We start from the raw sequence: 16,063 nt of genomic DNA on the forward strand, positions 1-16,063 counted from the left end.
CTCTGTCAATACAATACCTACCTATATGTTCTTAATGGAGATGGTCCATTTACCATTATATACTGTAACATTACTTGGATTACCTGGAGATTCTGATACAACTTATAAATATCTCTAAATATCCTTGCTAATTTTAGCATCTTACAAAATCAATAACTCTGAAAGCAAGAGGTGAGATGATCAAAATCATAGAGTGATTATAAAAACAAGATGAACTGAATCTAAAATAAATATGTCTTTCTGGCCAGGATTATGGGGATGTCATATACAAACACACCTCTTCTCAGTGTCTCTGTACTTCAGACCCTGTTACCATGGTGTTCTGAGGTTTATCACTCATTCTGTTGCTTGCAGCAAGCATTCTGGGTTTTTTTTTATAACTTGACCAATAGCATATTTCCTTCAGCTCCCATATAATTCAAGTGTTACCGTCACAAATCATTATCAATCATCAACATAAAACATGCTTTACTGCCTGGACAACACAACTAATACCAGAGTTGTTAAAACGGTCATGTAACCATGTGTTATTATACTAATGCTAAACTCGATGTTTCTGTGTTCTGTGTTTCCCATTTCTTAAATGTGGTCAGATCAAAATTAACCTCAGACAGAAATCTAAATGACTCCATGCCTACTATGATCTGTACACATAATAAAATCCTCTATATAGTCTTGTATTGATACTAGTATACAGAGTGACTTTGAGAAAAGTAAATTAACTTAATTATAAATCAAGACACTTTTCATCACATGAATGCAGAAATGATGAAAACATTGTCATAAATCTGTCCCATTGATCTGCAAAAATGTCTTAATACACCCAGAGATATCAAACTGACAGCAACCAAAGTATAAATAGCACAGCAACATCTCAGATGGTTGACAAAGCCATATTGTCCCAAGGTATTTATCACATATCTCGGCACCACAGAGCCCCAGAGGATGCTTATAAAGGAAAAATCATTGAGATGTTGAGCTTGCTCGGTGACTCATCGCTGTTCACACAGTAAGGTGGAAATAACAGGGGGAGGAGTGTGCTGCTGACATCACACACACTGAGGGAACTATGGAAACAGGCTCATCCCACTCATGGACCACAGCACGTCTTCCACCAGACAACACAATAGGGTGGCAGATTTTACATGACCATACTTAAGTGCCTGCCTATCCACCTAAAACCTCTTTTCTAACCACCACAATATTTCAGCAGTATCATAGACAGGCTGTTGGTGTCATTGTCCAAGTAGCTGCTGGCTAGAGCCAACAACAGCAAATATGGAGCCAATGCTGGGATAAGTTAGAGAAGAAACATCTGCATTGGTTAGGTAGGAAATAAAAGTAGATCTTTAACACAAAATGCGTTTTAATGCATCAACATAAAGATATTAAAAATGAGTGATGATTCTTGTTTTTCATCGCACAGACACCATGAACAGTCACGTCTGAATCTAACAGGAAGCGAGGAAAAAAAAAATAGCCATCTTTAACAAGCGCTGAGCTGTCAGAGGTACACATAAACATACCACACCCCTTCATCGGAGAAGATCAAAATCAGCCTGACTCTTGCTGTAACTTAGTGAAATCCTTGAGTAGCTAATAAGGATGACGTTAGCGGCGCTGTAACGTCGCAGTAGCTAACGTTAGCTATCTGTGCGCTGGGGAGTGACAGGTTCAATACCGAAGCTGAGCTATGGGCTGTTCAATTGAAGATGTCTAAAATCTAGCTTATGTTAGCTTGCGACTTAGCTCGACGGGACGTTTCAAAGAGATAAAAATGGTACCTGTTTGCTCCCGCTAGACGTCTTTCACTCGCTTGTACTGTGGACGTGAGAACCTGTGTCGGTGTGTCGTCGGTAACAATCACACTTCCACTTCTTCACAATAAAAGCCTCATCTCTACGGACCTACAGCTAAAAGAAAACACACAGGCACACACATATATGTACACATACACGCACGTGTGTGTGTGTGTGCTATAATGGGAAATGAAAAATAACACTGGTGCTTCATAAATGTTTTATAATTGCGACGCTTTTATTCTGTAAATCTGACAGGAAGTTAGTTTCTCGATCCGGCTAGTGGTTGCTGCTGTACAGTTAGTGCTTGTTGTTGGTGTTTGGCGGCCAGCTCACATATTGTGCTATACGCCGCTCCTTTACCAGCAGTAGCTGGTGTAAGCGTGTCTGCGGAATACGAACGCCATGTGAACCCGTGTTGCGGCAGGTATGTTAGTAAATGACACCAAATGAGGCTGAATTTGTTCTGTGTTGCTGTCAGATACCGTCTGTACGCTAGCGGTGCCTGCCTGTCTGTAACAGAACGTTGACGTTAAACGTTACCGTCGCTGTTAGCCGCTCGTTAAACGTCAGACGCATCTTCTCCACAACCATCTGAACTGAGCTACGTCCAGACGTCTACTCACATCTACATTTAATCTACTCACATGGAAGTATTATGGTGCAACTTGTGTCCGTGGGGGTCTGTACTCCTCTCCACTACCCACTACCCCCCTGTTAATTTACTTTTCTCGTAGCAACCCTCCGGTTGGAGCAGGAATTTCGTCAACTACGATTAAACTAAGTTTGCATAAACCTGGCCGATCCAACCGCCGATGGGATTTTGTTGCGTGCCGTCTATTCGTGTAATTACGGTACTGGTGCTGGCAGGGTCCAAAAAGGACGAAATTGCCTGAAAACTTGTTTTTATAAGGCAAACTGCAATCAATATCTCACATTTCACAAACCTAATCAATATTATAGCATTTGTAATATGTCTAGTTGAAATTATGTCTTCAAAAACGTCATCTGAAGTGTAAAATACTGAAAATTCCAGTAGGAACGTTGTCAGAAATTAACTTTAGTTACCTCACTATGTCTCATCAAATTTGACAAAGTCTCCCATGGGGAAGAAACAAAGTAAACAACTATCAACGCACAACACAACAGAGCATATTATGCAAAGATAGACATTCTTCTATCATCACATAATATATTCTATATTGTTATATCACACAGCCCTAGTGCCCAAACAGTGCTGCAGCGTTCCAGGGGAATAACTTCAGGGCCAGAATGGAGAGTAGAAATAGTTACAGCAACTAAGACCTATTCCCATGTACATATGGGCATGTCAGTTTTGTATTAAGACAGACTTAAAAAAAAACTGAACCTATTAAAGGACAGCATTTAATGAAAGATGAAGTAGTAATCCAGTTTATCTAGTATAGACAGCAGAAGGGTTATGCTTTTCTCACCACCACACAGCAAACCTATCATGGTGTGAAGGTTGATTTGAGAAAGTTACAGGGATGGTCAGACACAACTGAAACTTGTTGGTGAATACACTAGACTATATTTCATTTCAAGTCTTTTTAACAAACCGTTTTCTCCAAAAGACAAATTTAACAATCCCTAAAAATCTTGAATTTTCTGACCTCCAGTGATTTAACTTCACACATTGCTGCAGTGATGTACAGGTGTACTCCTGGCCCCTTTGACATCATCGTTTGGAGGGGTTACAAGTACATCAGGGCAGCCACCAGTCAGCCTCAGAGGTGAAACAGGCTGGGAACCTTTCACCAGAGCAGGCAGCAGAACCGTTTCCAGCTACTCTTGAATGTTTTGAGCTGTATCTAGTATACTGATATTATCCTCTCCCAACTTTGTTTCTGATTTCAGATGCAGAGCACCATGGGTCGGAGCAGTAGCAGTGCTATCTCCCACGGTGTTCCAGTGGTGGTGGTGTGTCTTGCTGCTTTGCTTCTCAGCAATGCATTGATCTACCTGTATCTGGACTCTGTGTATCACACTGATGGGCAGCTGGGGTCCTCTCATGAGGGCTGTGCGCGTCGACACTTTAAAATGGTGACCATGAAAAACTGCACACCCTGGCTCCAGTGTTCACAGATAAACACCGAAGTGCACAAGGTGAAGCTGATCGGCCAGGGAGCCGTTAAGAAGGTAAATGGTTGGCTTAGTTTAATGTGAGAACTGAATTACAGAGAGTGGATGAAATAAAAGGAACATAAATTCTCAAGTCATGCCAATTCCCCCATCCTATTCCGACGTAGGATTTATCACCCCAGCAAATAAAATTCTTCTACGATTCTGAATCGATTCACAGAATCAATAGAAAAAAACGATTTTACTTTATTGTCCATCACGATGTTTCACTGTAGACGTTGTCATATGTCAGTTCAGCAGAGATTGCCCAAACCTACCCTGAATACCATTTGAGGAGCTTCGATTATGCTAATATGAGCAACACGTTTGTGCAGGTTTGGAAAGATCACAAATATATTGTCACACGTAGTTGTCAGCATTGCCTGTGTGCAGCTTTCATTGTAAAGCTACTGAACTTAGCTTCCACTTCTCTTTCCTCAGGTCTATCTGGCAGAGTGGAGGGGTCAGAAGGTGGCACTGTCCAAATTATCCTCTCTGGATTTCCTGGAGGATTTCCTCCATGGATTATCCATGTTACAGGCCCTGCAGAGCCCCCATGTGGTGCAGTTGGTGGGGTTTTGCCTTGAAGACCACACCCTGGTCACAGAGCACCACCCACTTGGCTCACTGCTGAACTTGGATGTTGTTCTTACACAGGAGCCGCACCAGCAACACAACACGTGGCAGATGCGGCTGAGGCTGGCTATGGATTATGTCTCCATCCTCCATTACCTCCATAATAGCCCAGCCGGGCGGAGGGTCATGTGTGACTCCAACAGCCTAGAGAAAACTCTCTCCCAGTTTCTACTGACGAGTGACTTTCACCTGGTAGTGAATGATCTGGACGCACTACCTGAGGTGGACCCACCCAGAGGCTTGCTGGTGAAATGTGGCCACCGGGAGCTCACTGGGGACTTTGTAGCCCCAGAGCAGCTGTGGCCATTCAAAAACAAAGGCAAGCCGTTTTCAGACGACCTCATGCCCGAGTATGATGAAAGGACAGACATCTGGAAGATCCCAGATGTGACATGGTTCCTGATGGGGAGGGTACCTGGAGGGGATTTGGTCCACTTCCATCTTTTTCAGATCCACGAGGAGTGTAAGAAGGAAGACCCCAAACTCCGGCCTTCAGCTCTGGATGTTTTGAAGGTGTACAAATCCGTCTACAGCAGCATGGTGCGAGACAGCGCTGGCTTTAGAGACATGCTGTAGAGTTTTTACAGAAAGACCATGAATGTGCCACTAAAATTCTATCTACAGTTTCACACTGTTGTGCAGTATAATAAAGGCTCCTCAGTTCTGAACCAACTGCAGATTTCGTATTTGGTTACATTTACATATATCTTGTCTAACACACGTTAATGTTGCTAAGTCAGACCATCCCATTTTCATGTAAGATATTTTGACTTGTAGCAGTAGGACACCTTGAAAACTACATAAATCTTTTATTTTATTTACATAGAATCTGGACTTTTTTCACAACATATTTTATAACATCTTGGTCCAAAGTGTAAAAAAACAACAAAAAAAACTTTCCACAAAACACAACAAAATGTAAAGTGTACCACTCAAAAGTTTAGACACGCCTCCTAAAGGATTTTCTTCATTTTTATTATTTTCTACATTGTCGATTAATATTGAAGACTAACAAAACTGTTAAACAAACAATAATATGTTTTCTATTTTAGATTCTTCAAAGTAGCCACCTTTTGCTCTGATGACCGCTCATTCAGCTTCATGAGGTAGTTAATCAGCACAACTGCATTCATTGTTTTTGTTTTGTTTGTTCATTTTAACAGCACTACAATAAGGGTTCAGTTTGCTTAAATTTAGTTTCATTTGTGATTCCCATTTTTGACACTGACTTAAGGCCAGTTCGTGACACAGGCAAGACCCAAGAGGTACAGGGCTTGTTTTGAGCTCCACAGACACTCAGAGTTGCATTGCAATGTAACTGAAAAGTTCAAAACATTTACATAGCATTCAACAGCTATTTGCTATGAAAAGGTACAGTGGAGTAACAGGGACCTGAACAGAGAATTAAGTCACACTCACGAAAAAAAAGAAATGGGAATGAAAGGCTGAAGAGCTGCTCACTGAGTAAAGCAGTAAAACTGCATTCAAGTTTAACTAAAGCTGCTAACAAGGCTCCAGTCTGCATTAGACAAAACAAGTCTGTTTGGAATGAAATCTCCTCTTTGTGCTTCCAGAATGAGGGAAAGAGGGAGCCGCAGCAGGGAAATAATGACACAAAGTGGGAAACTGGTACTAAAAAGAGGGCACAGGGCATCATTAAAATTACAGTGACTGAAAGGCAAATAATTACTGTATTTCTAAAATTGAATTAAATTTCACTGGAAAATTAGTTGAACACAGAGGCTTTTTTTCTTTCTTTCTTGTTTCTCTACCCTTAACTCAAGCCATCAGAAATACCATCAAAATATACCATGTGTATATGTACCATACCATGTATCAAAATGTACCATATATGCATATATACTGTATACAGTACTGTATATATTGTACAGTCTACTTCATAATAGTCTAACTGTAAAAAACATTTTAATATACATACTGTGTATAATTTATCTAAAGGCTTGGAAAGGACGCCACCAGACAGAGGGGCATCAAGGAGGAGGAAGAAATCTTCAGACCACCAATCTTAAAAATCCCCCTTATGCCTTACATTATTAAAAAAAACACTACTCACAATGGCCCTAACATCTGAACCTGAGAGAGGACGAGGCACAGACAGGAGCGTCCTCAGCTTGAGTCCTGCAGTAAAATGTGAGTCAGTAGGTTTAACAAAGGGAAGGTTATAATGATCTACACCCTACATTTACAAGCTATTGGCCATGAATCCAGATGTTTGCTCCTGGAATGACAGCTGTTAGAATCACCCCTTTGTGCTTTGTTAAGACAGTGGAATCACAGCGTTTCTGAGACATTCTGTAGGTGAATCACACTCTAAACTGCGCCTATTGGTTGAAATTTTAGTGTTTTGTTCATGCTGAGGTTAACAAGCAATTCTCTAAAGCAAATTTTGGTGCATCTTGTAACCTGGCGATTCCTATACTTGAACCTTTTGGGATGTGGGGACTGGACTGCAGGGCAGGCATTGTCTCTGTGGGGGAGTGCTACTGGCTTCGAAAGAGGTGTGCTTGCTGCTGACAAAGCCCCATCCGGCTCAGCAACATCAGCATGTCTCGGTGAAATGCCTTTGTCTTGATGGCATAAAAAAATGGGTGAGTGCAAGAGTTGAGGGGATAGAAAAGCACCAACAGCACCTGTGGAGAAAAGCATAGCAAAAACATCAGCCTTCATTTAAGATAGAAAAAAATCTGGATTAAAGCTCAAGAGGAAGTCACACCTTGGAATCTGTGACAGTCATCAATGGTTGGTGGAGAGCTGCAGACAAGCCATAGAAGCAAATGGGAGCCAGACACAGAAAGTTGGTAAAAATGAGAACAGCCATGCGTTTGGCCATGCTGGTATCACATCTGCTCGACTGGTGCTGGGGATTGTGCACCATACAGTAGATGTGAAGGTAACACAAACATACCACCATAAAAGCAATGACATTAGCCATCAGGACAGAAACCACATAGGCCCAAGCTGCAGTTGTCTCTGTGTCCATGGGTAAGCAGATGCTGACCTTCTGGTAACTGCTCACCCCGAGAACTGGAAGCAGCGCAAGGATCAGACACAGGAACCAGCCGACGAGCATCAGCACAGCTGCGTGGCGTAACCTAATTTTTCTGTCTGGCCTCATAGCGTAGAAGATGGCATGCCAGCGCTGAAGACTGATTAAAGTTAACGTATACACAGATAACTCACTGGCAAACACCGATAATGTCCCTGCCAGACTGCAGCCACTTCCTGTTTGCCAGGCTACAGCATAGTGGTAATAATGGGAGTGTGTGTAGAGGTCCACAGATGCAATGAGCAGTAAGTACACTCCCATACAAAAGTCTGCAAACGCCAGGTGACCCATGAGGAAACGGGTAACGGACAACTTCTGCCGGCTGGTCAGCAGGATGAACATCACCAGGAGGTTGGCTGAAATGGCTAACAGACTGACCACCCAGACCGACACCCTAAGGAAGCCTTGACTCATCACATCCTCACAGGGGTTCAGGGCATCAGGCAGGGGGGTGCATAAGAGTCCATCTGTGTGAAGCTCATTACACAGTGCTAAGTCAAACTCTTCACTGAGATCCTCCATAGGTAACTCCACGTAAAACAAGCCCTCATTCAGAGACTGTTCGGTTGGGCAAATGGTTTTGTCGTAGTAATGACTGTGATTTGTGCTGCCGGTCACTGGAAGATCAAAATTGTCTTTCAGACGTTGGTAGATTTTTTGTCCCAGATACTTCGGAGAGAGAGCTGCAGAGGATTTCTGCAGCTTCCCCAAAGCACTCCAGGTCAGGTTGCAAATAAGTGACTCAGAGGGTCTTGAACACAGATAATAAGGATTATTAATCAGAGGATTAGCTACAAAACCTTTTAAAAGCATGCAAATGTTAAAATATTATAAGATTTGCCACACCAGAAAGTCTTAAGGTGCACAGGATCAACACAGGTCCTGACAGGGAAAAGAACACACATTGTTGATAACTTGTAGCCACTTTGTTAACAACATGTCAGTCCTCAGACCTTCATCACATAATAATCAAAGGCAGTGCTTTATATTATAGTAGTATATTCTGTGTACTGTATATAAATATAGTCCATGAAAAAACAAAAACCCCTATCAGAGCCCACCATCAATCAAGCTCCTCTAATAGTAAGCAAGCATAGTGCATTTATAAATGTCAAAAATATATGAATTAATAAATAGCCTGTATAACATAATGCAACAGAAAAAAATCAGCATACAAGGGAGCATACACAATAAAAACAAATTTCAGTAATATAATGCTCGTTGAAAAATGTGATATAATGAAAACAGTACTTTTTTAGTATATGTCGAAGAACAGATTAAACTAATCTAATGATGATCACAGTAGTCACATATCAGTAATCACGAAATATCAAAACTCTGTGTTCCTGATGAGGGTTTGAGGAGTGAAAGGTGACTACAAGTGATCAACACTGCACAGGTTGTTTTTTTTTCACAGTACAACTCATTTCAATCACTCTAGGCTGGCCCCACTTTTGTGAGTACCCCAAAACATACACTACATTGTGGTCCTGAGGGTAGCTTGGTATGTAAAGGACAAATACAAATGGCAAAGAAACCACAGTGGGACATTTTTTCCCAACACTTTTAATTGTACTCACCCTCTCCATCTTTTCAACATTGTGAGGCCACAGCAATGGCTTGGGAAGGTTAATTCAGCACTCTGTAAATGGAGGAAGGCTCTAACGGGGGGCAGTTCTTTGAGGGCCCAAGTGTTTTTCACTTGGAGCTTTTCAATGGTCTCCATACCTATTGAGGGCAGAGAGCTAACTTTGGTCTCTGAGAGATCTCTGGAAGGACAAACAAAGAGTTCAAGTCAGTTGGTACAATTCAACAGGATCCAACCTCAGCATATGCGGTCGTTGCAAAAAAAAGCTATTATTTGATTGAAGACGTAGTAAAGCTACATAAGTTCTATTTTCTCAAGAGGAACACAAATTCCTGTTATAGTGCATAATGTACTCACAGGTGAGTTGGGCCGCGGATAACACCATAAAATGCAAATTCATCTATTTGTTCCAGGTGCACATTTCTGTGAAGGTACCTGAAGAATGAAAATAGATAAGTTTCTGATAATACTGACAATTAACCTTATCAACGCATTTGGAATAACACAATACTAATTCAAGATGTCGCTCCGCCAGATTGAAGAGAACAAATAAAAACACAGAAGAAATGGAATAACACAGAAAACATAATTAAAACATTAGTGAGTTCCATTCTGTGTGTTGGCACTTTGAGCTTCTGCTTTTTGTTTCATTACAATAATTCAGAATGGCATACACTTCCTCCAGGCTGCTCCCATTGAAGGCATAGCGCTGGATCTCTTTCACGCCATTGCTATTCAGCATGCTAAAAAAGGGAGAAAAAATTTCATGTCACCTGACATGACAACTGTGATGTGACGAGACAAACTTCTCAAACTAAACAAACTACTGTATATCCACTAAGGCATTTTGCAAGATGGCTCCTGTGTTCAGATTCCTTGGTCAAATTATGAACTTGTTAGTTATAGTATACGTGTAACATCACAGACTTGAGATCGGGGGCCATTGTTTCAAAATTTTCTTTCCTTTTATTGTTGTTTTTGCTCATTTCTAATGTCTGCACTGCTACCCTCCTGTCTGTAATGGCCAAAGCAAACATGCTAATAAAAGAAAAATGTAAATCAGAGCCAGAGTTTATAGTTATGCCTTAAGATTGTCATAATTTTATGATAAAAAATGTGAAGTCTGAAGATGATGTTTGAGCCACTGCATCCTACTTACATGGTCAGAGCATTCTCAGATATTCCGGTAAAAGAATTAGCAGGTATAACTTGTATGAAGACATTCTCTACTATCTCCCTGTCAAGAAGATATAAACATGAAATATTTAGTATACATATCAATTAAAAAAGAATACATCATAGCAACCAAAAGTCATTGCAATTAAGTACATTACATACAAAATGAATTCCTCTTGACTGGACTGAATATATTGTAGTCCAGGAAAAGAGGTGAGACCTGTGTTGGTGATCCCACTGTGTTAAAACAAATCTCAGTCAGCAACCAGTTAATGCTTGATAAGGAACAGCATCGTATCAGAGATACCAGCTACTGTTTACAGTACTATGATATACTATGAATAAAAATAAGCTAATGACATTTTACTTACAGGTACTTTAAATTAGGCAGATCCTTAAATGCTTCCTGGTCAATATATGACAGTGTTTTGATACCAGTTAGTTGTCTATTGGACAAAACACACACACACACACACACACTATTGACTCACTGTTTTAACGCACTGTCAGAAAATCATTCAATTTAATCACAATCAAGTTGCACTGCTCAAAGGTTACGTACATGTGAGTGGCCCTGGACAGTTTGTGGAAAGAATGCCTTTCAAGATATCTTAAAGTATCGTCATCAGAGATGTATCTGAAAAAACACACAAAAAACAGATTACAACAAAAATACAATGTAGATACTGATATTATATTTAGATTTGCAGTGGTCTGCACTCATTGGACTTCATGCAAGAACAATTTATGCAAACAGATATGCTCTTTAGTGGACCCCTTATTCTCTTCTGCATGAACAAAGTTTGACTTAAGAATGATCATGCCCTCCTAAGGGCTTGCAGTTTTACTGAAAGGTATTTGCAGCTGACTCTGTCTTGGTCTTGCATGAGGCTGTTGTATTTTTTAGTAAAGAGTGAATAAAGAAAACCAACCCGGCACATTGTTACACTGGAATAATGAATAGTTTGATATCATTTGTGAATAATCACCAAGAAAGCCAGTTTATACACAAATATAACAGGTTTAGTTCTACCAAAGTTGCAGCCCATCATAAAAGACATTGACGCTCCTACATTTTTCTGCAAACAGAGCCTAACTATACAGTGGCAGTAGTTCTGACATGCATGCAAGCAATTACTTTTTTTTTTTAACACTCTCTTTACACCGAGATCTCAGCAATTAATTCTGAATTATTATTAACAATAGTACTGATGCATTCTTTCTTATTTGCAGTGTAACTGAACAGTATGTATGTTGAATTTTTAACTACTGGGTACCCACTCTAATACGAGCATGACCATGCAAAGTCCATGCAGTCAGACATTAACATGGAAGACTTTTCGGCTCTTTGTTTCTTGTTAACATCCGACAGATTTTAAAGGACGGGCATGATCATTTTCTAACGTTAACCCAGGATTTATTATTGTAACCATGACAACAAAGGTCCCCTAACCTCAACAAAGTGGTGATTTTACCCCAAACCACTGTAATTTGTGCATAAACCTATCCTTAACCATGGCTTTGTCACATCTGATTACATTTTCAGTTGTGGTTTGTAGCAGTTATATGATAACTATTATGTTTCAGAATTCTTGCAAATGATGCTGCTTTGAAAGAAAAGGGTTAGCGTTGCGGAAATGAAAGAGAACCTTACATGTGAGAGATGTTGACCAAGTTGGAGAAGGCATTCTGAGGAATAGAAGAAAGTTTTGTTCCCACAAGCCACCTGAAAAAGACATCAACAGTCTTGGGACTATTCAGTCTTAACACAATGGAGAGTTGAAATCAGAGTTGAAAGAATGTGGTTACTTACACCTCCTGTGTGCTTGAATGGAAAACAGGCATGACCTCAGATCCAAAACATGACACGCTGTGGATGTCCCAGTCACACTGGCAATCAGTTGGGCAACACTCCAGGGGGAGAGCGACCTGGACAGAACTGAAAATGAAAAAAACAAGACTGAAATCAGGCGTCATTGTAAGAGCAGTGATCCAGTGGCGGAGACTCCCAGGCTAAGCTGCACAGGGAGAGAAGTTCAGAAAGAGACTGGGCTGTTCTGGGTTTTGGAAGTCAAGCAATAATACAAACTGGCAGTTCTGGTGAAGACCTTCAAAATAAAAGCCTAATTGAAAAACGTGTTTAATGTCACTTTAATATAAATAATACAAACTATGATAAAATGGCATGATAATGTGTGTTTTCTCGCCTTTGTGATTGTCTGAACCTGTTCCTTGTTTGATCCACCTGTCTTCTTCACTTTCCTCCTTAGCCTTTGAGTCGTATACTTGCTCTGACCCTTTGTTCCTTGTCAGTTTGTCAGTTGGATATTCAAATAAGTGACATGCGTTTGAAGAATTTCTTTTTATACATTTAAATATAATTGCAGACACTGCCTCAGTTTCTAAAAGGATATTATTGTGGGAAAAGTATTGCTCTGTGTATAATTTCAAAGGGAATGAATTTGGCAAAGAAAACTAGCCACTGTCAACAACCAATTATCCAGGAATACATCAGCATACATGTGCGTCCTCATGCACATGCCGGCAGAACTCAAGGAAGAAACAAAACAGGTAGGCAAGTCATCAAAACCACGCTCCATAACTCCACAGGTGATCACAACCACCACAGGGTGCCTTTAATGGAACTTGAAAAGCTGCATCTCTGAGCTCTTGTTCAGTTAGCTTTAGGTCCTTGGGCACACACACACACACACACACTACTGTGTTCCCTAATATACGGAACGTGAAATGTGTGAAAACCTGATTCTGTAACAGGTTTGATGCTCCACAGGTGCTATGCTCCACACAGAAACACACATCTTTTCTTGATCTACATGATGCAAAGCACTTTGTAACCCGTGTTGAATGATGCTTTATTTATTTATTTACTTGCTGACAGTCACATTCTCTTCCTCTGTTTATTCTTTTTCAATTATCAAACAGTGTTGTGCATTTCTTAGAATATTTGCTGATTCATTATCAGTTTTTACACATATGTGTAAATACCCTAGCTACTACCAGTAATGATATGTAACTAAGTAGCTACACTTACTCAAGGATTTGAGGTAAATTCTCCAGCTCCATCATCTATGAATTATAGCCCAACAGCCATTTTCAAGTTATGGAGTAAAAACACATGAACAAATCACAAAAAAAAACCTTACTGAAGACAGAATTTACTGCAGGGCTGTTGTGTTAAACTGCAGACCTAATCAGCTGGGAACTAAACATTTATTGTACTGGATATTTCTGTCCCGTCAATGGCTAATGGCACTGAATAGTCATCAGGTGGCAGCATTGCTTAACCTACAAGAAAACCCAACCTGCAACATTTTGGAAGTTAGGTTTTCTTAGAGTTCTTACATTTTTAAGGTTTTTCAAATGTATGCTGTCTCTGCTTCTGGGTTGCATATGAGTATGTACAAGTTGTACATTGTTGAACTGCCCAGTCTGCTTTTCTTCATTCTTCTCTTGGCAGTCCTGCATTTCCACATCTATATGCAATGACACAGTCTGCGCTTTTCAACTGCGTCAGCATTCAAGGATGCTGTTATTCTAATGGGAAGCAACAGTGCTGTCACTATGATTGGTTACATACATAAAGTAAATCACAACCCAATAAAACATCACAAAATAATGAAAAATGCCCAACGTAATTTCCCAGAGCCAATGTTGATGTCATCAATTGTCTTGTTTTATACACCAACTCAAAGACATCCACTCTGCTACATATACTTGACAGCTATATTTAGTGGTTACAATTTATATAAAGATTTTAAATGTAAAACAAAAGCCAATGACCAGTGTATAAAATGCCATGTCACACATTAAACTGTCCACCAGTGTATAAGCACTTGTCAAATAACCAACTGCAACATCTCTTTACTAAAGTAAAATTGTGAATATAGGACTTTATAATACTGGCGTCAGTCTGTGGCCACTTCTACTTAAGGACCTAAATACCCTGACTGCAGCTTATATGTGCAATTTTTTCCCCCATGGATTTAATTGGCAATAAAGGTTTGTGAACGTGCGTGGCATACACAGTTTGTGCACCACCTTTAGGTGCATCACATTAAGTAGGTGGTCTGGGCGTCCTCCCTATGGAAACTCTGAGAGTCAAACACTTAATTTCTTACATTCTAGGGAATTCTTTTAGTGTTTTTATCCATACAGGGAAAATACAAAGGCACCAGATGACAATTCAAAATGAAATGGAATATAGGAGGAGGTGAGGTGCTGTCCCCCGTTTGTTTGGATCAGGTGGTCTGGCACTACACATTGCTTCTGTAATGATAACTAAGGCTGTGTTCATATCACAATATTGTAAAATTTATTATCACATATCAGGGTACAACAAAGTTGGTCATCTGGTAGCAATATTTATAATTACCCATAAATGAAATTAATGAGCAACTTTCAACTTATAACCTATCTAGTAAAGTGAAATATAACATAGCCACAGAGGAGAGAGAAGAAGCAACTTCTAAAATGTCACATGCATTCTTTGGTGCTGGCAGTACTACAATTCAAAAAAGTCCTCGGCAGGACCGTACACCAAAGAACCAGAGGTGACTTTAGTGTCAAAGAAGAGCAGTATGTTGGGTGTCTGGACTTGGGTTTAGACAAGAGGATGCTCCACACAGTGTGCAGAACATGCATTGCTACCGTAGCTACAACAGGAGGAAACACTGCACATCTGTTTCAGCATTTGAAAAAGCGTCACAAGGCTGCGTATGATGACTGCATGGCTAAAAATCTGACTACCAGTGTGTCAAGCAGGCCGTCTACCACCCGACAGCGATCGCTAACTGAAACCTAAGAGAGTAGAAGTCCTTCTGAATGAGATTCAGAACGGCACTGTGAAGTTACCCAGGTGACAGCAGTGTGGTGCCATCGGGTGGACAGTGGGACAATGGGAACAGTGGTGTTGAAAGGAGAGCCTAACTATGTCATATTCTTTGGCATAGTAGAGACCATCGAGGGAAAGGGGAGACTCATGGAAGTAAACAAGACTCAACAGGAGCAAGCATAGCTTCTTCTTTGAGCATCTGTGCGCTCGCCGAAATGATTCAAAAAGTCCACAAAATGTGACTCTTCCTCATATCCTACCCTGGAATTTTTAGTTGGCATGCCACAGAAAACCAATGAGCCAGTTTCTTGACCTCTCAGGGAGGCTGAATAAGGCGATGTCTGCCGACCTCAGCTGGGAGAACCTCATAGGCTCGTTGGCCTCGAATTCTGCTGAGGTCATCTTTTGACAGTAGTGTGTGAGAGCATTAGATAGTGAAGTCTTTGGCAGTGCTCCTTGTAGATTTATTTTCCAGCTTTACCTGCCTCGCTGCTCTAAGTGTTGTGTCGGGTAGTGTGCTGCCATTCTCGGTCTTGGGTTTCTAATTTTGTACCAATTTAACAGGCTTTGCTTTGTCTTTCCATTTTCAGTTTTTTTCCTTTTGTTTTCATATTCTTACAAACACATTTTCTTTTTTTCATTAAAAGCTAATTTGCCTCATTTGTATGGACTTTGTCACCACATAAGATAAGATATTTATTTATTGATCCCTCAGTGGGGAAACTTTGCTGTTACAGCAGCTCAAAGGGACAGACAAAAAGAATAAAAGCACACAGTTAAGAATTAGAAAAATTAAATAGCAG

General features: G+C 40.4%; 2 protein-coding genes across 2 annotated transcripts; one reads left to right on the forward strand and one right to left on the reverse strand.

Moving 5' to 3' along the window:
- The first annotated feature begins 2,105 nt into the window (after positions 1-2,105).
- On the forward strand, positions 2,106-5,249 carry pomk (protein O-mannose kinase). Its single transcript, XM_070850164.1, has 3 exons — positions 2,106-2,226; positions 3,678-3,959; positions 4,383-5,249. Exons 2-3 carry the CDS (start codon positions 3,678-3,680, stop codon positions 5,151-5,153), a joined length of 1,053 nt encoding a protein of 350 aa, XP_070706265.1. The 5' UTR covers positions 2,106-2,226; the 3' UTR covers positions 5,154-5,249.
- Positions 5,250-7,078: 1,829 nt separating this feature from the next.
- Positions 7,079-12,385, reverse strand: LOC139218555 (thyrotropin receptor-like). The gene is made up of 11 exons (XM_070850163.1): positions 12,222-12,385; positions 12,063-12,134; positions 10,971-11,045; positions 10,780-10,854; positions 10,571-10,645; positions 10,392-10,469; positions 9,907-9,975; positions 9,590-9,667; positions 9,225-9,413; positions 7,312-8,395; positions 7,079-7,228 (listed from the first exon to the last, which is right to left on the reverse strand). The coding sequence occupies exons 1-11, from the start codon at positions 12,383-12,385 to the stop codon at positions 7,079-7,081; spliced, it is 2,109 nt and encodes a 702-aa protein (XP_070706264.1).
- Positions 12,386-16,063: the final 3,678 nt, after the last annotated feature.

Source organism: Pempheris klunzingeri, chromosome 19 (assembly GCF_042242105.1).
Source record: "Pempheris klunzingeri isolate RE-2024b chromosome 19, fPemKlu1.hap1, whole genome shotgun sequence".
NCBI classification, from domain to species: Eukaryota; Metazoa; Chordata; class Actinopteri; order Acropomatiformes; family Pempheridae; genus Pempheris; species Pempheris klunzingeri.

What these genes read in the sequence shown, in the direction of transcription:
- LOC139218555 (XM_070850163.1), bottom strand. Translation starts at nt 12,385, where the DNA reads ATGACGCCTGATTTCAGTCTTGTTTTTTTCATTTTCAGTTCTGTCCAG. An exon ending in ATCCGCGGCCCAACTCACCT is followed by an intron (nt 9,414 to 9,589) that starts GTGAGTACATTA and finishes TTGTCCTTCCAG; the next exon opens with AGATCTCTCAGAGACCAAAG. An exon ending in TGACTGTCACAGATTCCAAG is followed by an intron (nt 7,229 to 7,311) that starts GTGTGACTTCCT and finishes TTTTCTCCACAG; the next exon opens with GTGCTGTTGGTGCTTTTCTA.
- pomk (XM_070850164.1), top strand. Translation starts at nt 3,678, where the DNA reads ATGCAGAGCACCATGGGTCGGAGCAGTAGCAGTGCTATCTCCCACGGT. An exon ending in GCCAGGGAGCCGTTAAGAAG is followed by an intron (nt 3,960 to 4,382) that starts GTAAATGGTTGG and finishes CTCTTTCCTCAG; the next exon opens with GTCTATCTGGCAGAGTGGAG.